Here is a 24,422-nt window from a genome sequence, read left to right as displayed (position 1 = left end):
GTATTTCCCAGGAGTTGCTGTATGTGAGACCGAAATCGGCCAGCTGCTCTTTGCTTCTGCTGAGACCTGGTTGGTCGAGTTGCAAAGAGGACCCGCTGCCACCTCTCCCCGGCCTCGGGACACTTGCACCGACCACAGAGAGCTAGCTAAGACGGGCACGCTGCTCTGTCGTTGCAGGTGGAGCTCACGGCAGTTGGAAGTGGCAGCAATGCCCGGGGGGCAGACCCAGATGGCAGTACAGCAGAAAAACTTGGGCACAAGTCAGAAGACAAGCCTGACGACCCCCAGCCCCAAATGGACTATGCTGGGAATGTGGCGGAGGCTGAGGGCCTGTTGGTGCCGCTGAGCGGCTCGGGGGACGGGCTCAAGCTTCCTGCTCCTGACGGTGCCACTGAGGCTGGCGACAGCAGGGCCGACTGCTCCTGGGCCCCCCTCAGCACCCAAATGAGCAAGCAGGTGGACTGCTCAGCAGCTGGGGTGAAGGCTTTGGACTCTCGGCATGGTGTGGGGGAGAAGAATACTTTCATTTTGGCAACTCTGGGAACTGGAGTCCCCGTGGAGGGAACCCTGCCTCTGGTTACCACTAACTTCAGTCCACTGCCAGCCCCCATCTGCCCCCCTGCTCCCAGTTCGGCCTCCGTCCCCCCGTCTGTTCCGGATCCGTTCCAGGTTCCCCTCTCTGTCCCCACCCCAGTGCCGCACTCCGGGCTAGTTCCCGTCCAGGTTGCCACTTCGGTTCCAGCCCCTTCCCCTCCTTTAGCACCTGTCCCAGCTCTGGCTCCGGCACCGCCGTCAGTGCCCACACTCATCTCTGATTCAAACCCCCTTTCAGTTTCAGCCTCGGTCTTGGTGCCTGTGCCAGCGTCGGCTCCCCCTTCGGGTCCTGTTCCTCTGTCGGCTCCGGCCCCCACCCCCCTGTCAGTCCCAGTTTCGGCTCCTCCCTTGGCTCTGATCCAGGCTCCCGTGCCCCCTTCAGCTCCAACCCTGGTCCTCGCGCCTGTCCCCACACCAGTTCTGGCTCCCATGCCAGCGTCCACGCCTCCAGCGGCTCCCGCCCCTCCGTCAGTGCCGATGCCCACCCCGACTCCGTCTTCTGGCCCACCCTCTACCCCTGCCCTCATCCCTGCCTTTGCTCCTGCGCCGGTGCCTGCACCCACCCCGGCCCCGATCTTTACTCCAGCCCCCACGCCCATGCCGGCTGCCACTCCGGCTGCCATTCCCACCTCTGCACCCATCCCGGCCTCCTTTAGTTTGAGTCGAGTATGTTTTCCTGCAGCTCAGGCACCAGCTATGCAAAAAGTCCCATTGTCCTTTCAGCCAGGGACAGTGCTGACCCCAAGCCAGCCGCTGGTATATATCCCGCCTCCGAGCTGTGGGCAGCCACTCAGTGTGGCCACACTGCCAACGACCTTGGGGGTCTCCTCAACTCTTACCCTGCCTGTCCTGCCTTCCTACCTTCAGGACAGGTGTCTCCCTGGTGTGCTGGCCTCCCCAGAGCTCCGGTCTTACCCATATGCGTTTTCTGTGGCCCGGCCTCTGACTTCAGATTCCAAGCTGGTCTCTCTGGAGGTGAACAGGCTTCCCTGTGCGTCCCCATCCGGCAGCACCAGCACCCAGCCTGCGCCCGATGGGGTCCCCGGGCCTTTGGCAGATACTTCCCTCTCTACTGCTTCTGCCAAGGTGCTTCCAAACCCACAGCCTTTGCTGCCAGCCCCCAGCGTGAGCTCGGCCCCACCACACCCCGCCAAGATGCCAGGTGGTGGCGAGCAGCAAACAGAAGGGACTTCCATCACCTTCTCTCCCCTCAAGTCACCGCCACAGCTGGAGCGAGAGATGGCCTCTCCACCTGAGTGTAGCGAGATGCCCCTGGACCTCTCCTCTAAGTCCAACCGCCAGAAGCTCCCGTTGCCGAACCAACGCAAGACGCCCCCCATGCCCGTGTTGACCCCCGTGCACACCAGCAGCAAGGCCCTCCTCTCCACGGTCTTGTCTAGGTCTCAGCGCACCACCCAGGCTGCTGGGAGCAATGTCACCTCATGCCTGGGTTCTACTTCCTCGCCCTTCGTCATCTTCCCTGAGATCGTGAGGAATGGGGACCCGAGCACCTGGGTGAAGAACTCAACTGCGCTGATCAGCACCATTCCCGGCACCTACGTGGGAGTGGCCAACCCAGTGCCTGCATCCCTGCTGCTGAACAAAGACCCTAACCTGGGCCTCACCCGAGACCCCCGCCATCTCCCCAAGCAGGAGCCCATCTCCATCATCGATCAAGGAGAGCCTAAGAGCACCAGTGCCCCCTGTGGCAAGAAGAGCAGCCAGGCTGGGACTGAGGGACAGCCAAGCACAGTCAAACGTTACACCCCAGCCCGCATCGCCCCTGGGCTCCCGGGGTGCCAAACCAAGGAGCTCTCTCTGTGGAAGCCCACGGGGCCAGCAAATATTTACCCACGGTGTTCAGTCAATGGGAAACCCACCAGCACCCAGGTCCTGCCTGTTGGCTGGTCACCATACCACCAAGCGTCTCTGCTTTCCATTGGCATTTCCAGTGCCGGGCAGCTGACCCCCAGTCAGGGGGTGCCCATCAGGCCCACCAGCGTCGTTTCCGAGTTTTCTGGTGTGCCGTCTCTTGGCCCCAGTGAAGCTGTGCATGGACTTCCAGAGGGGCAGCCACGGCCTGGGGGCCCCTTTGCTCCAGAGCAGGACACTGGCACGAAGAACAAAACTTGTCGGATTGCTGCCAAGCCTTACGAAGAACAAGTCAACCCTGTCCTCCTGACTCTCAGCCCTCAGACAGGGACCTTGGCACTGTCTGTCCAGCCTAGCGGTGGGGACATAAAAGTGAATCAGGGGCCTGAGGAATCAGAGAGCCACCTCTGCCCCGACAGCACTCCTAAGATAGAAGGTCCCCAGGGGGCTTGTGGCCTGAAGCTGGCAGGAGACACAAAGCCTAAAAACCAAGTACTGGCTACCTACATGTCTCATGAGCTGGTCCTGGCCCCCCCCCAGAACCTGCACAAGATGCCCGAGCTGCCTTTGCTACCTCATGACAACCGCCCCAAGGAACTCATCTTGGATGTGGTCCCAAGCAGCAAGAGGGGCTCCAGCACAGAGCTGTCACAGCTTGGAAGCCAGGTGGACCTGGGGCGGGTGAAAATGGAGAAAGTGGATGGTGATGTGGTCTTCAATTTAGCCACCTGCTTCCGGGCTGATGGCCTCCCAGCAGCTCCCCAGAGGGGCCAAGCTGAAGTTCGGAATAAGGCCGGGCAGGCTCGAGTGAAACAGGAAAGCATAGGTGTCTTTGCTTGCAAGAACAAGTGGCAGCCAGACTCAGTGGTGACCGATGGGGTGACCGAATCTCTGCCGCCCAAGAAAATGAAGTACAGCAAAGAGAAGGACGGTGAGGAGCAGCAGCCACAAGCCAAGGTCATAGCCCGGAGTTCCCATGGACCCAAGGTGAGTGTGGGGCTGAGGTCGAGGGCAGGGCCCGGACACCAGAGGTTTGCCTTCTCGAGACTGCAGATGTCAACCTCCCACTGCAGTGTTGTGGAGTAGCTCTGGGAACTCAACTGATTGGAAGGCTTGTGGAACGTGCTTACTGACCTGCTGTCCTCTTTCTGAGTCACACTGTCCATATATGGTGTTCTGTCACGAGGAGGGGCTGGCTCGTATTTTGTAGGATGAGGGAAGTGATTTGGTCCCTGAGGCCAGGGAGCCCCTTGTCCCAGATGGGGTTGGAAAGCAGAAGAGGGGACTGGCAAGGAAGATCAGTTAATAACAGGCCCCTCCCCGCATAACCATTCTTCCTTTTCCTTTTCCGAGATGACAGCTAGCCTTGAGAACTAGGGATTCTCAAGGGGAGGGGAGGGGCCTTTGATAGGGTCGTTTTCTGCACCACTGGGGGAGCCTGCTCAGGATATGCTTGCAGTTTTGTGGGGCCGAAGCCAATTTGGCTTCTGGGCTCATCTGCCAGTTTCCTATCCACCCAGTGCTTGGGGTGACAGCTTTGTGTTTAGGCCCATTGGGAATTTGGTGTGCAAGACAGGTGGGCATCTGGGTCTGGGTTCTTAATGGTGGCAGGGATCTAGGCCCAAAGGTGAGCCAAGAGGATTCCACTTGAATCCCGTGGTGTTCCAGAGGGGATCCAGAAGCCACTGGTGATCCAAGGAGATGCTTGAAGCAGTTGAACATAGGACTTCTCAAAAAATGTGGAGCAATTTAGGGGCACCTGGTTGGCTCAGTCAGAAGAGCACGTGACTCTTCTTCTCGGGGTCATGAGTTTGAGCCCTGCGTTGGATGTAGAGGTTATTTAAGTAAATAAAAAACTTTTTTAAAAATGTGGAGCAATTTGAAGCCTTAAGTTAAGAAGCCTTCAAATTGAATGTTTTTGTTTTTGTGTTTTGTTTTTTTGTTAGAGGTTGTATTTATCTAGGAGAGCCTGGGTGGCTCAGTTGGTCAGGAGTCTGCCTTCTGTTCAGCTCATGATTGAACCCTGTGTTGGGTTCCCTGCTTGGTGGGGTGCCTGCTTCTCCCTCTCCCCTCCCCCATCTCGTGCTTATGCTCGCTCGCTCTCTCTCTCTCAAATAAAATCTTTAAAAAAATTAGAAAAAGATAGCGTTTATTTATCTGAGGGGGAGTGGGGGAAAGCAAAGAGAGAGAAACAGACTCCCCGGTGAGCAGAGAGCCCAATGTGGGGCTCGATCCCAGGACTCCGAGATCATGACCTGAGCTGAAGGCGGACGCTTAACCAACTGAGCTACACAGCCACCCCACTTTTTTTCTGGCTGTTGGTTGCAATATTTTATTTTAATTTTATAGATTTTATGAAGTTTTACTGGAATGCAGCCATGCTCTTCTTTTTTTTTTTTTTTACATTTTTCAGTTTCAAATTAAATGTTGATATACACTAATGAACAGATTTCTAGCCAGAATACCATGAATTTGGGTTTGTGGTGGAAGCTCTTAGTCTTTTTTGGAATATAGAATGTTTTGGGAAACTGTAAGACCCTGTCCACAGAAACATGACCTCAGAATTTTGCCAGTAATTTCAAGGAGTTCATGGGCCCACCCCCTCCACAAAGCCCGCCCATGGGTTCCAAATTAAGAACCCCAGGGATAGAGTTTGGGTGAGTTTTCTCAATGATCTCACAGCCATCTCTGTATGGCAGAGACATGCCAAATAGGAACACAGGTCATAACATAGTAGAGCATATGTGTAGCATTTGCTCAAGTAACTGTGATTTGTCCTTAGTGGTAATAAGAAAAATCATTTATGTCATTATACGTGCTGTATGTTATACACACACATACACACACGTGGCATATATATTATATGCCAAGTGCTTTCTACACACGTCATCTAACTCAGTCCTTCCAATAACCCTGTGAGGTGAATACTATACCCAGCTTACAGATAAGAAAATGAAGGAAACAAACTAAATGGGCAAGTTACCCAACATTACACAGCTACTAAACGGCAGAGCTGGAACTCAGATTCTGGTCATCGGCTCCGAAGTTCATGACCATCGTCCGCTATGACACCCTGTCTTCTACTCTCCTTATGTATGACTGTTTCACGGACCATTTGGCAAGCGTTTGCTGAGTGGTTACTACATGCTGTTCCCTCCGGGGCAGTGAGCTGCATCTTCAGGAGGGCAGTACAGCGCTGTGGTGAGGAAGGTGCTTTCCAGAGCCAGGCACAGTGCCCAAGTTTAAATCTTGGTCCTACTTTTCCTAACTGTGCTATCGGTCAAGCGACTTAATCTCACAGGCCCTCAGTTTTCTCATCTGCACAATGAGACCGTAATAATACTTTCATAGGGCTGTGTAAAGATTAAATGAGATGATGCCGTGAAGTGTCCAAAATAGGCAAACTGATAGAGACAGAAAGTAGAATCGTGGTTGTATAAGGCTGGAGGAGGTGGGGAAATGGGTATGGGGTTTCCATTTGGGGCAGTGAAAATGTTCTGGAACTCGATGGTGGTTATATGACTCTGCAACTGTACTAAAAACCATGGAATTGTAAACTTAATCAAATGAACTGTATGGTATATCTCAAAAAATTACATGTCAATAAAGCTGATATTAAAACAAGTAAATGAGGTGATATATATGAAATACATATGAATGCTTAGAACAGTGCCTGGCAGGGAGTAAGTGCTCAGTGAATGCTCGTGGCTGCGGGTTGTTATTGTTAGTGTTGCTAACAAAATAGACATGCTCCCTGCTCTCATGGAGCTTATGTCTTGCAGGCGACCTGGTGACAGGCAGGCACTGCCCTTTACTATATTAGAAGAACAGTTCACTGGGCCCACTGACAGATGCCGAGGGCAGAGAATAAAGTTACAAGATCAGGGGCCTTCACAGCTTCCTGTAGTGATTTAGCAAATGTCCATTTTGTGGGGGAGAGTAAATAACTTAGATCTTTCTCTTCTTATCTTCCATTTTTCCGGAGAAAGAAACTGTTGATAAGCAAAGTCAGATCAGGGCTTAATTCAAAACAGCGCCTTGCAGGGTATGGCCAAGAATCAGAATAGTCTCCTGTCCCTTACACCACCTGCCCCAAGGGCTCATGGAATCCTGAAGGGCTGGCTGAATCCTCAGCAAAGAAAGAGTTCTGCTTCATTTGGTGCTGGGTGTATTTTATTGTCTTCTCATCCTTTGGGAAATTCTTTGGAAAAGCTTTAAAAACTCTGTTAACCGGAATGTTCATCTTACACAGTCTCCCCATCCACCCAACTTTTTGAGTAAGTTGGAGCATGTGTATACATTTTTACTCTCGGGGCTGCCCTTGCAGAACATACGGACAGAAATCCCTTCTAGATGTTCTGTTTTACTTGTTTTTGTCTGTCTTAGGAAATAAAAGTTAATGATCTGCACTTGAAAGAGACGGCTAAAAGTGATATTCAGAAATAAATAGGACATGTTCAGACTTATGTGCATTTAACTTTATTCCCCCTGACTTCGAGTAGTCTTTTTCTGGCCATTCCTGAAGGTGAGATTTTAAGCAACAGTTCCCATCTTTCTCTTTCCTCCTAGTACTTTCTTTTTCCTAACACTTTGATTTGTAGGAACCAGCAGCAAGCCAAGGAGGCAACTGAACTTGAATTTTTAGCTCAGCCCTCTGCTGAGTAAGAAGAAGGAGGAGTTCACAGTGTAGTAGGAGTCCTGGGAATTTGGTGGGGAATGGTCACTCCCTATTCCTGGGGAATCGAGATTCCCCCCCACCAACATCCCAGAAAATGTTCTGTCGGTAAGACATTAGCCATCCCCTTAGCTGGAGGTGGGCAGTGATAACCTTCTAGAAGGTGCATGTGGGTCTGCTTAGGGGGAAAACAACTCTTCCTTTCTTCCTAGGGCCTGCTTTCATTGTTAAAACATTTTGCTTATTCTGCACTCCCTGGATGCTAGAATACTGGAAATCCCTACCTTGCCCTATTTCTTGTTTGGCCGCATGGAGAGACCTCAAAGCTTGCGAGCCTCATATGCGGCTGTGAGGCTGGCTGAGAGTGTCCTTGCGCTGTGTAAGCATGGCCATCGTGCCTATCCGAGTGAGCAGGGCTGAGCGAAAACAGAGGAGGACTTGAATGGGGAAGGAGGGGAGTGAGAGCTGCTGCAGAGAGAGGCCCAGGTGGGGAGCCAGGAGCCCCGGGTCTCGGGCCCAGCTCTGCCACTTTCTCACTGCAGGTACAAATGAGCTCATTTGCAGATTTGCCTGGTAAGTGGCAGCCATCCCCGAGTGCAAGGACGCCTGAGGCCGTGTGTTGCTCTGGACAAAGCATTTAACCTCTAGTCTTGGAGCCTCAGTTTCCTTGTCCGTTCAGTGGGGATGATACCAGCTTCTGCTTTCGGGGTTGTCAAAAAGATCAAATCAAATAATGGAGAAGAGAATGTTTTGAGACTTTGGAAGTACTGAAGAGTATCAAGTGGCTTATTACTAATGCCTCGGCCTTTTCCTTGTCTTCCCTAAGTACGGGGTGATGTGAGTTGCTCCCATGTCATGCCTTTCTTCTCCCCTTCATTGAATCTATTACACACGGAGATAGACCGTTTTTCTTGAGTTGGCCCGGGCTAAGCATGGTTTTCAGTTCTTGGTGTCCATACCATTCACAGTGAAGGTAGTTGACCAGTGTGGTCACACGACTTGCCGAAGAGGCATTTCTGTTTTCTACCCGTCTCTATTGCTGTTTGGATGCAGAGAACACGGGCCTGAATTTACACCTTGGAAATGACCTGGGGTATTGATGTAGCTTGTGAATGCAGACTCCGTAGACCTGTAAAAATGATGGCATGTGGTTGTCTGTGGGGATTAGCTAGGGCACAGGGTTCAGGCTCAGAAAGCCCCTGCCCCGGGACCCCACAGCAGCTCCTGTCCATGTGTCAGAACAGGGCATCGGACTTACCATTGGCAAAGCCTTCTTAAAAAGTGAAATTGGTCTCAGACTTGACTCTCTCTACCTCTCCACAGTGCCGGAAGCCGCCTAGTGACCCCCAGGAACCCACCAAGAAAAGCCCCAGGGGGGCTTCAGATTCAGGAAAAGAGCACAATGGAGTCAGGGTAAAGCACAAGCACCGGAAGCCAACAAAGCCGGATTCCCAGGCTCCAGGAAAGCGAGCTGATGGCCACGAGGAAGGTAGGCTCCACAGGTCCACGCCCTCTGGGCTGAGCTGCAGAGGGATCCCCGAGGCAGGTCAGTGGCGGGGTGGGGAGTGGCTCTGCACTGCCCAGAGAGCGAGACTTATTCGTTATGGAAGGAAGATAAAATCGACACCTGTAAAATCAAAGGCAAGGGAGAAGGGGCTTATTCTGTTCACCCTGATTACTAGAATAGGATACACAGAAGGCCAAAGAAAAGACGGTTTTCAGACAAACAAAAGTCAGTCCTCCAACAGAGTAGCCGACCCATTACCGTGCAGTGGGTCTAAGTTCAGAGACGAAACGGGGTTCATGAGGACTGAGACCAGAACAGGATGGGGTTCAGGAAACCTGTTTTTCTACCTTTGGTATATTTGAAAACTCCTATTATAAAAAGTTAAGAAATTAATACCCAGATACCTAGCCAGAAGCATTTAGGGAAATCCTGAACCCTTATTATCGAGGGACACGCAGTATGTCTGCAGTAGGAAGGTGTGTACTTGACCTGTGACCTGTGTGCTCTGCCCCTGATAGTTCCTTGGTGCCCTCATCATGGGGAGACGCCCATGCGTTCCTTTGCACAGTAGCCTGTTCTCATGGCCTTGCCTGTCTGACATGACCTGCCTTCTTCTAGTCTGTTCTTACATGGCATTTTCCCTTTGTCCACTACTCCCTGCTCGCATCTTCCTGCCTCGCCCAGTCCTCTACCATCCATTCAGGTGGCCCTTGTCTGGGACCTGCTCCAGCCTAGTTCTAGCTTTGTGGAAGTGTGGCAGCCTCCTGGTCCTACAGGCAGCCAGGCCTTCAACTTGCTGGCGTGCTGCCAAATCAGTTCTGTACCCAGCCCTTTATTTGGTGTCACCGAAAGTGACCCAGCTCCCAGTTTTCAAAACCTACTGGGAGGTGCTCCTTCTCCAAGAGAGGCACGCAGGTGAGAGCATGAGGAGAGCCAAGGAGACCCTGGGAAGGATGCAAACCCTCCCTTGATTTTTGCACCCAGGCCTCTTGGGTGGGTGGGAGGGGGCGGCTTCCAGTCCCTGGACTCCTGATTGTGATATTTCTACCTTCTGCCCTGAAACCACACATCACTCCAGGTTCCTTGGAGAAGAAAGCAAAGAGCAGTTTCCGTGACTTCATCCCCGTGGTTCTGAGCACGCGAACGCGCAGTCAGTCTGGTGAGTGAGTCTGAAGCCGTGGCCCACCTTGGCCCTTCTCTGCAGAGAGAGGTAGAAATCTGGTTGAGCGATTTTGCCTCTGGCCCAGGTGGAGAGCTGAGAATTTGACTCGCTGTGCTAAGATGCCCAGCTCCTTGCAGAGATCAGAGAGCCCAGGGGAGGGGGAACACGGCCCACGATGTTAGGAGTGCTTGCTTCGACTTCCCACACGGGGCTTTTCCGAGCAGGGATTTGATGTCTCTTGTGGGCGGCCAATGGTGGGAAGAGGCAAGGCCCATGCCACCCAGGAAACCCAGCCTACTCCAAGCTTTGGCTTCTCATGATGAGTGGAGCCAGTGTCAGGCATGGACATACAACCTTTGGACTTACTGCCCTGGGTGACAGGCGTGAACAAAGTCGGAAATGGTCACTGGCTTGTCAGAGCCAGTAGAATCACATTTGGTCTCCTGAATTTGTATTCAGTATGTGAAAAAAAAAAGCTCTTTCTAGTCCCTGCTAGTGTGCGCTAGCCTCCACGTTGGTATGTAGCGCTAGAAGTGGTTGCCCTGGTTCACCCGTATTTCCATGCAAAGTGGATGGAATGGGGAAGCAGGGCGCAGTGGAAACTCTGCTAGCTGACATTCTATTAACTGGCACCTCAGCACATGGAGAGCGCCGTGGTAATTGGGGCTCGTAATGACGGCCTGAAGGCCTTGCAAAATCCTGAAGTGTCTTCTGAATCATCAAAGAGTGATTACATTACACCCAGTCTCGTTTTACTGTTAAACACATTGTACTGTATTTGATTCTTTGGAAATTGGTGATCCCTGTGTGATCTCTATGGTGATTCCGTATTAACCAGAATATTAGATTAACCAGAACACTTTGTTCCTTGCCTGGTCTATATATGGACATTTTGCTAAATATTTGCTCTCTTTAAACGGTCTGACTCACTTGAAACTTTGGTTAAGGACTGTTCATGTGCCTCGAAACCATTTCTTTCTTCTGCTGACCTCGCTTGTGTTTGGGAACTGTCAAGTTAATAGCCGAGTCCTTGGGAGAAAGGTGGTTGGGTGTCAGAGCTGCTTCGGAGGAAGACTGTCAGATCTGCCGTTGCGCTAAACCGGGCCGGTTAAGGGTCGTAATTTTGTGGTTAGCACAGTTGAAGGAAGGAGCGGGGATGAAAATGGCCTCTTGGCAAGATGGTGGAGGAGACCAGGAAAGGTACCATCGTGCTGGGGTGCTGCGGAGAGGGGAGGGAAGCGCCTGCCCAGCGGGGAGGAGCGGCTGTGGTGGGGACGAGGGGGGCATTCTGGGACAGAGCTCCACCCCTGGACTCTCGGCCACTTACTAGGAGGTGGGGGTCTGTGTATGAGCACTTGGGGGGGAGGGACTAACCCAGGCTGTGTCACAGGAGAGGGACTCCTTGCTTCACTTTTCCTGCGACTCTTCTGTGATGATTCTGCTTGCCCAGGGAGTCTCTGTCAGTGAGCAGGGGCCAGGATACGCTGCTGATCTGCCCTCCCTCCCCTGCCACTGAACCCTGATTTCCCAAAGGGCAGGGACCCGTGGCCCCCTCCTGCTTCTCACATAATGCTCCGCGCCTTGTATGCACTAAGTAAGAGTTTGTGCAATGACTTAAAGTCACAGCAACATGGATGAGGAAGGGCGTGTGGCTTGGATACTCGATATTTGTGTGGCATATTGGACTCTGTAAAGTGCTTCTGGGCGGATTATCTCATTTGAGCCTCAAAACAGTCCTGTGAGGCCAGTAAGGCAGAGAACAGTGTCCCTGTTCTATAGAGGAGGAAACAGAAGTGAAGGAACCTTCCCAGAGCACACAGCTAATAACTGGCAGAGCCTGAACTTGAACCCAGACCTTCAAGCTTCTAATCCGGGGCACTTGCTTCGCCATCATACTCTTTGTCCTTTGAAGAGGTCCCTGACCGTCCTCTGTACATCCCGTCCACAGGAGGCATCTGTAGCCCCTTTGCTGGTGTGGCAGACAGTGACATGGGAAGCCAGGAGGTCTTCCCCACAGAGGAGGAAGAAGATGTGACCCCCACCCCAGCTAAGCGTCGAAAGGTGAGAAAAACCCAACGGGACACCCAGTATCGCAGCCACCATGCCCAGGACAAGACTCTGCTGAGCCAGGGCCGCCGGCACCTGTGGCGAGCCCGAGAAATGCCCTGGAGGACAGAGGCTGCCCGGCAAATGTGGGACACCAATGAGGAGGAGGAGGAAGACGAGGAGGAGGGCCTGGTGAAGAGGAAGAAGCGGAGACGACAGAAGAGCCGGAAGTATCAGACTGGGGAGTACCTGACAGAGCAAGAAGAAGAGCAGCGGCGGAAAGGGAGAGCAGGTAAGGCTGGCTGGGGGCTGCTGCCCCAGCGAGCTGCTGGCCCTCAGCCCCAGGCCACAGTGACTTTGGCTTCTGGGGACCCTCGGGCATCTCGGGTGTTCCCACCTCCGCCTTCTCCTCGCCAGCCGAAGGCCTCTGCACCCGTAGAAACCTGGTGCTGGGAGCTCCAGCTGCCAGAGGTGGTCGCTCAACTCCAGGCCCCCGTTTTTGGCTTGGGGTTCAGATTGAATGAGTTTGGACTGACCTGCAGGGGAGCGGAGGACATGAAGGCCCGAGCCCTCCGGTTTCATGTAAGAGTCTGAACCCCTGGGCAAGGCCACAGTGGCTTCCTTGGCATGGGACAACTCGATACCAGGGAGTTCTCTGGTTGGCTTGAGGGAGCTGGGTCTTAGGAGGCTGGGTTCTCTCTCCTAGAATCCTGGGTTCAAGAAGAAAGAGGCATTGGCTGCCTTTCCTGGGATGCCACCAGCCCCTACACTAAAAAGAAGTACAAAGTTCCTTCAACTTAACAGAAGAACTTCAAGTAGAAGCGGGCACAACTTTGCTTTCTCAATTAAAGCTACAGAGGTTATTAAGAGGCAGAATGAAGCTTTGAGGTGACCCGAGGTGGCGTCAGTTTTGTTCGACCCGAGTCGGAAGAGCAGGCAGACCAAGGAGAAAAACCAAGCTTTCTTTGGCTATTTGGCTCTGCCAGATGCTGTCATGTGTAATCATGGAGGCGCAGACTATCACCGAGGCCTGTATCAGTATGTTCTGCTAAGTACTGGTCAGGCCCATTTCTGTTGTTGTTTTTTTGTGTGTGGGGGGGGGGCAGCATTTCTATAACATGTTTCTAGATGAACAAAAAGTATGTCTCTGGGTTCCATAAGAGCATATCTGTGTCTCACTCTTCCTTTGACCTCTGCCCCTGAAGCAACAGTTGATTGTCTCTGATAATGTATTTATCCTGACCCAGTGGGAAAGATCCACAGTCTCCCTATTGTTGAAAATGGAAGAACTGCCTTCTGAAGGGATAGTAGATTCTGGGTTTGCTCTAACGCAGAGAAGGCTAACCCTCACTTCCAGCTCGGTTTAAGCAGAGATGTAGCTGATACCATCCCCACACTGCAGAGGGTAATGGAGCTAATCGTCATCAACTGTGGGAGACTGAGGATAATTTTCCCTTTTTCCTGCCAGAGCCGTAAGGGATTGGTCAGGAACGAGGCGTCAAGTCGTTGGTCTCAGCTGCTTGTGTTAGGATGAAGAGGAGCTTTGGTGTCACCTAGTCTTCTTTACTGAGAGCTGGTTTCCTCCGAGCTGGGACTCTTCCCACGGAACTTACTGGTTTGGAATCAGAAGGACTTTTGAGATTACCTGGTTCCATTTTCCGTCGAAAAGCAGAGATCTCTGTAGCACTGTGGACAGGTAGCCTTTACGTAAACACCTCCCAGGGCATGGAGAACACTGCTTGGCAAGGCATCCTGTTGGATTTGGGGGCAGCTTTGGTTGTTGAAATGTAGGTCATTCTCCCTCCATGCATGTGGCTAAGGGTCTTGAGTCAAGGCTCTTGGCTTTGGCTTATGGTTTGGTTGCCTTCCTCCAGATCCAGTGGTGACATCTTCATGAAGGGATTGCCTGGCAAACATCTCCCTTCTCAGGAAAGCTCTGAACCTTCCTATTACTACCTGTCTTTCAGGTTGACATGAGGAAGTCGGGCAGAGGCCAAACTAGACAGGTCACCTTATTTCTTTTTTAAAAGATTTTATTTATTTATTTGACAGACAGAGATCCCAAGTAGGCAGAGAGGCAGGCAAAGAGAGAGGAGGAGGAAGCAGGCTCCCTGCGGAGCAGAGAGCCCGATGCGGGGCTCCATCCCAGGACCCTGGGATCATGACCTGAGCCAAAGGCAAAGGTTTTAACCCACTGAGCCACCCAGGTGCCCCTGGTCACCTTATTTCTGTCTGAGCCTCATGACCTTTCTGGTTTTTTTGAGGATTATATTTATTTGAAAGAGAGAGAGCGCTAGAATGAGTCAGGATGAGGGGTGGGGTGAGCAGAGGGAGAGGGAGAAGCAGACTCCGCACTGAGCATAGAGCCTGTCACAGGGCTCAATCCCGGGATCCCGAGATCGTGACCTGAGCCGAAGGCAGACTGTCAACTGACTGAGCCACCCAGGCGCCCTCAACAACCTTTCCTCTTGTCCTGGGCTTCGATATGTCCCTCCTTGACCTGCAGAGGGGATAGGAAGAGGCGCTTCCACTCGCGCAGCTACTACGTCTACTCTCTTTCTTTCTGTGCTGCTATGAAGTTCTTGCTCCACTGCAGCTGTATAAACTCCAGAGCCTGCCCCGCCCTGGGTAAGCCGGGTAGGGAGCTACTGCTTTTCCTCAGGCATTGAATGCCGCAACATGGCTTCCTCATGTTTCCTGACGTCCCCCCTCACAAGGCACCGTTCTGTTCCTTCCTCTTTTGACTCAGCCCAGACTTGTTGCATCAAAAGCCCTGGTTGAGAATGTTCTCGTTCGAATTGCCATTAGAAGCCATCTAACGTGGCAGTTCTTGCATGAGCGTGGGGACCCATGAGTGGGTTGGAGAGAGTTGGGGGAAAGCGCTGGTGTGACAGCTGCTGGCCTCCTAAGTGCCGCACATAACCTAGAGCCAGTTCTTCGTACTCTAGTGATGGCTCCCACATCTGGACTTGGCCTTGGTAATGTCACATGTGAGAACACATGCCACGGTGGAGGGAAGCCAACTGAGAATTCTTGGATCTTGCTCAACCCTCTTGGTTCACATATTGGAGAAACTGAGGCTGCAGTTATTCATTTCATAGACATACTGATCTTTTGCCATGTGCTCAGTCCTGTGGGGGAAATAAAGAACACATGGGCAGGGCCTTCCCTAAAGAGCTTACTGAAATAATATGGTAAGGATGCCTTTCTCTTTATAACACCTTATAAAGGGGTTTTGTGTATGCTACCTCATTTAATTCTCATACCAGTCCTCTGATGTGGAGTAGGTCTTCTCCATTTTACAGACATAGAAACTGTGGGAGATTATAACTTGCCTCCAGCTAGTTACACAGCTAGTGGCCAAGCCATGTGATGCTAATATTAGTTAAGAGATAAGGGTTAACCCAAACTATCCCCGCTGTACCTGAGGTTTAGGACTGGCCTGTGGGATGAGGCTCTTGGCAATGAAATTCCCAGTGCCACTCAGGGCTCCATCCAGAAAGAGCTGTAAGAATCACAACACACCATTTTAAAATAAAGGTTTTGTTTATTTATTTTAGACTGGGGGGGTGAGTGGGGGGAGGAGCGTCAGGGGGAGAGACAAGGAAGGGGAAAGAATCTCAAGCAGACTCCATGCTGAGCATGGAGCCTGATGAGGGATGCATCCCACCACCCCAGGATCGTGACCTGAGCTGACACCAGGAGTCAGCTGCATAACCAGCTGAGCCACCCAGGTGCCCCTTGAGTCACAGCCACGCTTTTTGAAACTCGAAAGTGCTTTGTCTAATGAGCTCGGGCTAGAATTAGAGATGTTGCCCAGGGTATCCTGGTGACTTGATTTCCAGCCAGGGAGGGCAGCAGGATTTTGTGATTGCCCATCGGCTAAGTCGGCCCAGGGCGCCTTCTGATTTCAGGGAGTTTCTGTGGCTTTGATCTTCATGTCTTCAGCGAGTGACCAGCCAGGCAGTCAGGTGGTTGAGCGGAGGCAGTGACGGAAGACCTCCGTTTACACCCCACCCCAGGATACTTAAGACTTCGCTTCAGCAGACTGCTGGATTTGTTTTCGTATTGGAATGGGGAAAGAGACAAAGGGGATGGGGAAAAAGCTGAAAATAAAGTTCTGATTTGCTCTGGGCTATGGGGAAATCCTTTTAAAATTACCCTCATCTTGGGGACAGCCACCTGGGCCGCCCCCTGCTGGCAGGGCGGGGAGTGGTCATCGGCGCGGGGAGTGGTCATCGGCTCGGAGAGCAGGGACTTTGTTGTTGAAGTACAGTGGGCACTTGCGAAGCATTTAGTGGCATTGTTGGCACCACACTAGACTCTGGTAGTTACTCGTTACACAACTCAGCACTGAGATTCGACTCCCCAAAGCCTTCTGATTCATCGTAGAGGAAGGCATTGCTTTTCTGTGCTCCATTTCCCTGACATCCATTCTTTCCTGTTTCTTGCCTTCAGATTTAAAGGCTCGGAAGCAGAAGACTTCCTCCCAAAGTTCGGAGCACCGCCTCAGGAACAGGAACCTTCTCTTGCCCAACAAAGCCCAGGGGATCTCGGATTCACCAAACGGTTTCCTCCCAAATAACCTGGAGGAACCAGCCTGCCTTGAAAATTCAGAAAAGCCATCAGGAAAACGGAAGTGCAAGACCAAGCACATGGCAAACGTCTCAGAAGAGGCCAAGGTGCGTTGCCAGTGAGGGGAGCTGGTGGGAAAGGAGTGGGCTGGGCGGCAGCCAGTCCCCGAGGCTCCTTGATCAACGGTCGTGTGAGTGAGTGAGTGAGTGAGTGGACGGGGAGGACCAAATTAACTCATATTTATTGAAGCATTTTGAAGTAGTTCTAGGCGAGTTAGGGATTACATTTGAAGAATGGGACCTAAAGTTATCAGTTAACAATAAGAGTCTGAAAACTCTCAGGTTTGGTTCTTCCTGGCTTTTCCTCAACACGCCTGGGATTTCCTTTGAGTTTAGGAAGAGTTGAAGAATATGGCAGGATGTTCGCCTGAATAGCTTGTTAACATCCAATCAGGAAGCTTTCGTCTGGGCTTAACTCCCTGGAAACCCAGTCAGAGTTTTCTGAGTCAATCAAGGTAGAAAGCCACTTGTAGAAGCAGGGATGTTGATGTCCAGACAAAGGTTGCCTGACGGTAGGACTGAGAGAGTTAGAGCTGCCCTCCCACCACCAACTCACCAGTGCCTTTGCTTCTCAGAGAGGCACTCACCAGTCCGTAGCCAGGCCAGCATTCTAGAATCCCTGTTCATAATTGAATAATTGACATCTTTTTGGGGGGTCTGATGTTTACATCATTGGTTTTGGGTTTCGTGTTGTACCATTTGCAAAAAATAACACGGTCCTCAGTCCTCGGGTGAACTTCACATTTGAAAGAAGCAAAGGTCCAGGCTCTGATGTCATTGGCCGCCAAAAAAAAAAAAAAAAACCACCAAAGGTCAGAATGGGCTTATTTGGTGGTTGTGATTTTTCCAGCTCTTTCCAGCTTGGAGTGGCAGTGGCAAAAGGCCGGAGACCCGGATGCTTATCTCCCCCTCCTTTTCCCTTGCCCCTCCTGGAATCTGGTTCTAGCTCAGACAAGGTATTCAAGCCTATTTCCTCACCTTTAAAAATGGAAATGAGGGGTGCCTGGGTAGCTCAGTGGGTTAAAGCTTCTGCCTTCAGCTCAGGTTATGATCCCAGGGTCATGGGATCAAGCCCCACATTCCTTTCTCTGCTCAGCAGGGAGCCTGCTTCCCCCCTGTCTCTCTGCCTGCCTCTCTGCCTCCTTGTGATCTCTGTCAAATAAATAAATAAAATCTGTTAAAAAAATGGAGATGATGCTCCATGCCCTTTCCATCTCACAAGGGTGCTTGGGGAACAAAGGAGGCAAGGGTTGTAAAAGGCTTTGATAATCATAAAGTGCTCTTTTGCGGTTGGTGTACATCCTTGAGCTTCAGGTTGAGGCAAGGATGAGAGGACAGAGGCACAGAATGGCAAGGTAGCAGTGACCACTCCCTCAGACCGCCAGAGGGAGTGGGGCAGGGGGAAAAAAGAAGCCTGGTCCGTGCTGAGTGCTCCCTTCACGTGGCCATTCTTAATTCCCGCAGTGGCTGTTAGAGGTAGGCACTGTTGTCCTCGTTTGATGGTGAGGAAAGTGAAGCTCCAGGGGGCTAAGGGACTGGCACGAGGTTACTCAGTGGTCACGAGTGGCGACGTGGGGACATGACGCGGGTCTCCCCGCCCCGGCTCTTTCCGTGTGCCTCCACCTGGTCAATGGGTGGCTTCCGTCTATATCTGGGAGACACTGGGGTTGGGGGCGCCCAGGCAGGGACACACAGCAATGCTGAGCAGCTCTGGGGAAAGGTGGGCGTGCCCCTCCTGTTCCCCCTGCTCCTCCCCCCCACGGCCCCATCCCACACAAAGGTGACTGGCTGCCTGACATTCAGCAGCACGCGCTGGTAGTTGTGTCTGGTTATTCCGCCTGGCAGTGTCTGCTGAAATGTTCCTCCCAGAGAGGTTTTGTCCCTTCACAGGGCCTCCCTTTCTCCCTCCCGCCTTTCTTTCTCTCCCAGTCCCCACCACCTGCTCTGGATGCCCCCATGCCATGGTGCTTTGTAGTGGGAAGCAGGGCGGGGGGAGGGCGGGGGACGCGCCTGCAACACTAAAGCTGGGGCATCGGCCAAAGGCTTCTTCCCACAGGGGCTCTGAGCCAGGGAGGAAGAGGGGAGGGGGCAGGGCCCCCATTTGCTCTTGCTCCTCCCCCTCTCAGGCAGCCTCCCTTGTCTCTGGTGGCTCTTGCCCCCAGAAGGAAAGTCACCCTTTGGCTCCCGGCTTGGCTTAGCAAAAACCCAGGCACTTTACCCAGCATCCTCCAGCATGGCCATTATCTACCTCTGCCCTCGTGGCTGTAGAGCTACACCCTACACTGATCAGCCGTGCCTTCCTGCTAGTGATTGGACCTCTCTGCCCTGTGGAGATGCAGATGGACAGCAGTTCCGGTTCTCTTGGGATTTACCAGAGGGGACAAATGCCCTGGGCTCTGGTCTTCTCCCTGCTGCCATCGCTTTCCAAGCTTCATGATTTTCGGTAACTTTTCAGTCTGCCCAGGGCTCTACACAGAGCTGGCTGGAATCAAGTCAACAAATACGTGTTGTGATGATGTGTCCAACCCGGAGTGAAGTGCTGTAAGGAACAAAAGAGAAGATGACAGGGCGCCTGGGTGGCTCAATGGAGTAAAGCCTCTGCCTTCCGTTTGGGTCATGATCTCAGGGTCCTGGGATCGAGCCCCACGTCGGGCTCTCTGCTCGGCGGGGAGCCTGCTTCCTCCTCTCTCTCTGCCTGCCTCTCTGCCTACTTGTGATCTCTCTCTGTCAAATAAATAAGTCAAATCTTTTTTAAAAAAGAGAGAAGATGACAATGTGAACCCTGCCCCAGAGGAGCCTCAAACCCAGCAGGAGGCCAGACTTGTCCATGAAATGGTATAAGGAAGTTAAAAGTCTGGCATCAAGTATCAGATTATTCATTTCGGGCTAGGTGGCCTGCATATGTGGAGAAGGAAGTCTAGAGTGTTGTAAAAGGTTGTAGAAGACATAGGATTTCTGTGAGACTTTAGTAATGCTCTGAGGGATTTGGATAAGTGGTATGTGTTAGTTGTCTCTTGTGTTCTAACACTATCCTCAACCTTACCTCAACACAACAACAAACACACTATCTCCCACAGCTTCTGGCGGTCAGGGATTCATGAGCAGATTAGCTGGGTCTGGCTTGGGGTCTCCTGTGAGGTTGCGGTCAAGGTGTCAGCCAGGGCCCCATTAAACTGGAGTGGGAGGGTCTGCTTCCAGGGGGGCTACCTCGCATGGCTGGTCATTGGCAGGAAATGCCTCCTTGCCTTGCCCTGGGGACCTCTCCAAAGGACTGCTTGAGAGTCCCCATGACATGACAACTGGATTCCCCCAGAACAAGTGATCCAAAAAAAAAAAAAGTAAGGCTGAAGCCACATTGTCTTTTAGGAAGTGGCCTTGGAAGTCAAACACTGTCACCTCTGCGCACTCCTGTTAGCTACACATATCGGCCCTGTTCAGTGCAGGAGGGGGCTACATGAGAGCACAAATATCAGGGGGATCATCAGGGGCCAACTTAGAATCTGATGAGGGCAACTTAGAGTCTGCCCTCTGGTCACCCAGTGATTCATGTCCCTCCCACACGCAAGGTGGACCCACCTCTCACAAGGTCCTCTGAAGTCTTGTCCAGTTATAACTTCAGCTCTCAGTTTATTTTTATATATATATATATATTTTTAAAGATTTTATTTATTTATTTGACAGAGAGAAATCACAAGTAGATGGAGAGGCAGGCAGAGAGAGAGAGAGGGAAGCAGGCTCCCTGCCGAGCAGAGAGCCCGATGCGGGACTCGATCCCAGGACCCTGAGATCATGACCTGAGCCGAACGCAGCGGCTTAACCCACTGAGCCACCCAGGTGCCCTATTTATATATTTTTTAAATTGTATTTATTTATTTGAGAGGCACAAAGAGAATGAGCGAGGGCATGAGTGGGGGAGGGAGAGAGGCAGAGGGAGAAGCAGACTCCCTGCTGAGCTGAGAGACAGTCTCAGGGCTCCATCCCAGGACCCTGGGATCATGACCTGAGCTGAAGACAGACGCTTCACCCACTGAGCCACCCAGTTGCCCCCAGCTCCTAGTTTAGAATCTCATCATCTAACTTAGGCCCGGTGTAAATGACGCTCCTTCGGTCTGGTTCCTCGAGTCCAGTTTCTCAGACGCGGTTCCTCCCCCATGTGAAGAGCCCATAAGCGAGACAGTGAGGCTCAGAGAGGTTGGGCCTTAATCCAGGTCTTGTAACTAGTGGGTGGCAGAGGCAAGATTCCAAACTGACATCTTTCTGACTCTTGAGCCCATATTCTTTGCACCACGCAAGGTGGGCATGGATGTGATCCAGGGCCGGGGTGTGCAGGCAGGTGGGAAGAGCCTGGGGCAGGTTAAGAGGCAGGTTTGTGCGACAAGAGTGAAAGCCTTAGCAGCTGTACGTCTTTGGTCAAAGATACCTGTCTCCACTTCTTCTTCCTATCAGTTTGCTTCACTCATTTAGAAATGGGACTTGTCAAAACTGCAACAAATGGAATGGAGGCAGGTAAAGAAGGCATGCAGAGTGCTTTGGGGAAGCTAGGATGTCCCCTCTGTCTCTGATTTCCAATCCCTTGGTCATTTGTCGGCTTATGTGGTTGAGGATTTGAGCCCCTCAACATCTGGGTGGGAGTGGACGGGAAGCTGTGCTGATCCAGGACCCCATCTCTGCTTTCCAGGGCAAAGGTCGTTGGAGCCAGCAGAAGACAAAATCTCCCAAGCCTCCCACCCCAGTGAAACCCACAGAACCATGCACACCTTCTAAGTCCCGAAGTGCCGGCCCAGAGGAGGCCTCCGAGTCACCTACAGCCCGGCAGATCCCTCCAGAGGCACGTCGGCTCATAGTGAACAAAAACGCGGGCGAGACCCTCCTGCAGCGGGCGGCCCGTCTTGGCTATAAGGTAGGGAGATCCCCAGCATCTGTGGAGAAGCTTCTCCCAATTGTGTCTTCTGTGGCCTGGGCGGGACTTCGTTTGGACCTGGGGCTTCAACCTCCACTGGACTCCTTCTACGGCCCAGATGGCCTCTGGGGCCGCCTCACTGCTCTCAGGGAGCGTGGGAACGCAAGCTCATTGGCGTATCAGTTGGGATTGAAAAGAATTGAAATATTGATAATCCAACACATTTGTAGGCCAGAAACGGGGTTTTGATGTCGTCTTAAACTTTGTTTTGTGGCAGCTCCCCCACTCAGAGAGGAAATAGGGGTGATCACGGCTCACTCTTCATACCCTCCAGCCTCCCCTCACTGGGACTCCCAGGGGCCAGCAGTCAGTGGCGCGTTGGCAGGCAGGGCTTCTCTCCTCACACCCACACTGCTTCCCTGGGGGTAGCTCTTCACTGACTGTGGAAGTAGGTTTTATTAGCTCCATTTTACACGTGAGAACATCAAGGCTTAGCAATGCTAAATGATGTGGCCAGGACCATTCAACTCTTACATAGGTATGAGTCTGAATTCCTACCAGGGTCTTTTTGATTCCCAGGTGCCAGGGTAGGGCGGAAGCCTGGCTCTGTGACTATGATAAAACGTTGTCAGGCACTTTTGTTGATACGAACTCCTTGACCATGTATATTTGCCCACCGTACCAATTATTTCCTAAGGATTTGCTCTTAAGGGTAGAGATTTGGGTTTTAGAGTAGGCCTTGATGTAAGGCTTCCAGTCCCTATATCTGACTCATTTAAATACGGGCGCAGCCCCAGCCGGGCTGGTCGGCACAGGAGAACTGCCTTGACAGTGGCTCACTGGCGAGCTGCCTGTCTCTCCTGAGTGCCTAGTTTGGGGGCCAGGGTAGGTGCCATGGGAGATCTAAGAAAAAAAGATGACCAACCCCTGCCGTCAGGTTTAATCTTCTTCTACCTGGGGCCAAACCAGCAAGTAGGAGGCCATAGGAGAACCAACCAGCACAGGACAGGAGCAGGTTGGGCGGCCTGTCACGGGAGGGAGGAGGAGGAGTCTGAGGCCTGAGGGAGGAGGCTGACGGTGTCTGCGTTGGGGAGGAAGGTAGGGGCCTTGTGCTCTCCTGAGCGAGCGGAATAGTTCCTGTATATCCAGGAGACAGCACCCCCGACACAGGCACACACTCGCTTGCTTATTCACTCACTCTCATTTCTCACGCACTTTTTTCTCGCTGGCTAGCCTGTGAGCTAACTGTCCGTCAGGATGCCTGAGCCGCCCATGTCCCCAGGGCCGGAGAGAGGGCTAATAATAGGCCTCTGGTACTGCTGCCTGCCTTTTCCCCTCAGAAGAGGGGGCCACCCCTCCCTCCCCCCTCAGCTTATTCACCAGCTTCTTCTCAGACCAGCTGGGGTGCTTCTAGTCCCGGAGTCCTGCCTCTGGTCCTGTCGTGTAGCCCAGGGAGGCTCATCTGTACTTTGTGAGTGAATGACCACGCTGAGGTATACTCAGAGCAATCCCGATTTGAGGGGAAGGCAAGAACGGACTGCCCTGGGGTAAACATCCAGGGACAGCACTTACAACTATTAACACAGCTTCCAGGGAGAGGACTTCTACCCATTCTTTCTTCCTTGTTCTCCGGTTACCACCAGAGGCTGTGCTTGCCAGCACATGCCTCATTTCTTTGGTCTGGGGCCCTCTTGCAAAGCCCCAGACTAGGGAACCAGGACTCAGGAAGTTGAGGCCTGAGAGTTTGAGCTCTGGGTGGGCAGGTGAGCCTCTCTGCGGACCTCACCCCAACAACCCACGCCCAGATGAGGGAATATCCTTGGTCGTAATACGTGTCTCCCCACTGCAAAGGAAATAGCCCAGAGCTGAGGGCCTGGCCATGGCACCTCAGGACTGACTTTATTGACAGAAGATTTTGAGACTTGCCCATTAGGCCCCAGAATAAAGTGCAGGCTCTAAGACTTTCTCTTTGGACGTTTGGAGAGCTTCGAGCCTAACTGGGGTGATTTCAAGAATTAGGCCTCTCTTCGCTCATGGAGCTGTCCCTGTCCCTGCAGGATGTTGTTCTCTACTGCCTCCAGAAGGACAGCGAAGACGTGAATCACCGCGACAATGCTGGCTACACGGCCCTGCATGAGGCCTGCTCCAGGGGCTGGACCGACATCCTGAACATCCTGCTGGAGCACGGGGCCAACGTGAACTGCAGTGCGCAAGACGGCACGAGGCAAGAAGGCCTCTCCCCAGCCCCCCTCCCCCCCACACCAGGCCTTGTCGGGAAGTGCTTCGGGAAGACGGCTACCGACCGCTGTAGGGGGGCAGTTTGGGGCAGGGGTGGACGAGTTCCGGCCGGCCAGCCCATATTGGTTCCCAAGGAGAGGTTGGGTTATCTAGGGATCATCCTAACAAGGGCAGCTTTACCAGGACTCCACTCGTCCCTGCTCCAGGGCAGTCATCCAGATCTTTCTGTTCATACCCCCGGCAGCCGCTTTAAGTTTATCCTCAGTCAGGGGCCCATTCTCTCCCGAACTCCAGAGCAACCAGTGGAGCTACAGTGTACCTCAGGGACTGTCCCAAATGTAGGGAGAACCTAAGAGACAGATGGGAGGGAGGGGAAAGAGGCAGAGAGAGAAGGAAGTGGGGAGATCTGATGGGGGGGGGTACAGTTCAGAGACGAACTCTTACCCACATTATTCTGGGCTCATTTAAGTTACTTTCCCCTAATGAAGTAGCCTGAGGCTAGACACCCAGGTTCCTGCTTGGGCCCCATTGTCCTCACCCTGTATCACCTCCGCAGGCCGGTTCATGACGCGGTGGTCAATGACAACCTGGAGACCATCTGGCTCTTGCTGTCCTATGGGGCTGACCCCACACTGGCCACCTACTCGGGGCAGACAGCCATGAAGCTGGCCAGCAGCGACACCATGAAGCGCTTTCTCAGCGGTAAGCACAGCCCCAGGCTTGAAGCCATCATCCTTGGGGTTGGCCTCTCATTTCTGAACTCCTGAGGAGATATTCTTCATCTCCCTTCATCT

The 24,422-nt window shown here is 52.5% G+C and overlaps 1 protein-coding gene across 6 annotated transcripts in view; it reads left to right on the top strand.

The window, feature by feature from the left end:
* Window positions 1–24,422, top strand: part of BCORL1 (BCL6 corepressor like 1) — a 62,667-nt gene that overhangs the window by 23,651 nt on the left and 14,594 nt on the right. For 5 of the 6 annotated variants that reach the window (XM_004780546.3, XM_013050015.2, XM_004780545.3 and 2 more), the window contains 8 exons: window positions 178–3,453; window positions 8,465–8,630; window positions 9,727–9,807; window positions 11,759–12,148; window positions 16,315–16,538; window positions 21,169–21,390; window positions 23,448–23,614; window positions 24,185–24,330. In XM_004780546.3, the coding sequence (XP_004780603.1) occupies window positions 178–3,453; window positions 8,465–8,630; window positions 9,727–9,807; window positions 11,759–12,148; window positions 16,315–16,538; window positions 21,169–21,390; window positions 23,448–23,614; window positions 24,185–24,330 (4,672 nt within the window). The remainder of the gene's footprint in view (window positions 1–177; window positions 3,454–8,464; window positions 8,631–9,726; window positions 9,808–11,758; window positions 12,149–16,314; window positions 16,539–21,168; window positions 21,391–23,447; window positions 23,615–24,184; window positions 24,331–24,422) is intronic. The other variant, XM_013050018.2, reaches the window with a different exon arrangement.

The sequence above is a fragment of the Mustela putorius genome, unplaced genomic scaffold (assembly GCF_011764305.1).
Source record: "Mustela putorius furo isolate JIRA1106 unplaced genomic scaffold, ASM1176430v1.1 tig00003899_pilon_pilon_pilon, whole genome shotgun sequence".
Taxonomy (NCBI): domain Eukaryota; kingdom Metazoa; phylum Chordata; class Mammalia; order Carnivora; family Mustelidae; genus Mustela; species Mustela putorius.
This window is presented reverse-complemented; position numbering and strand designations above follow the sequence as displayed.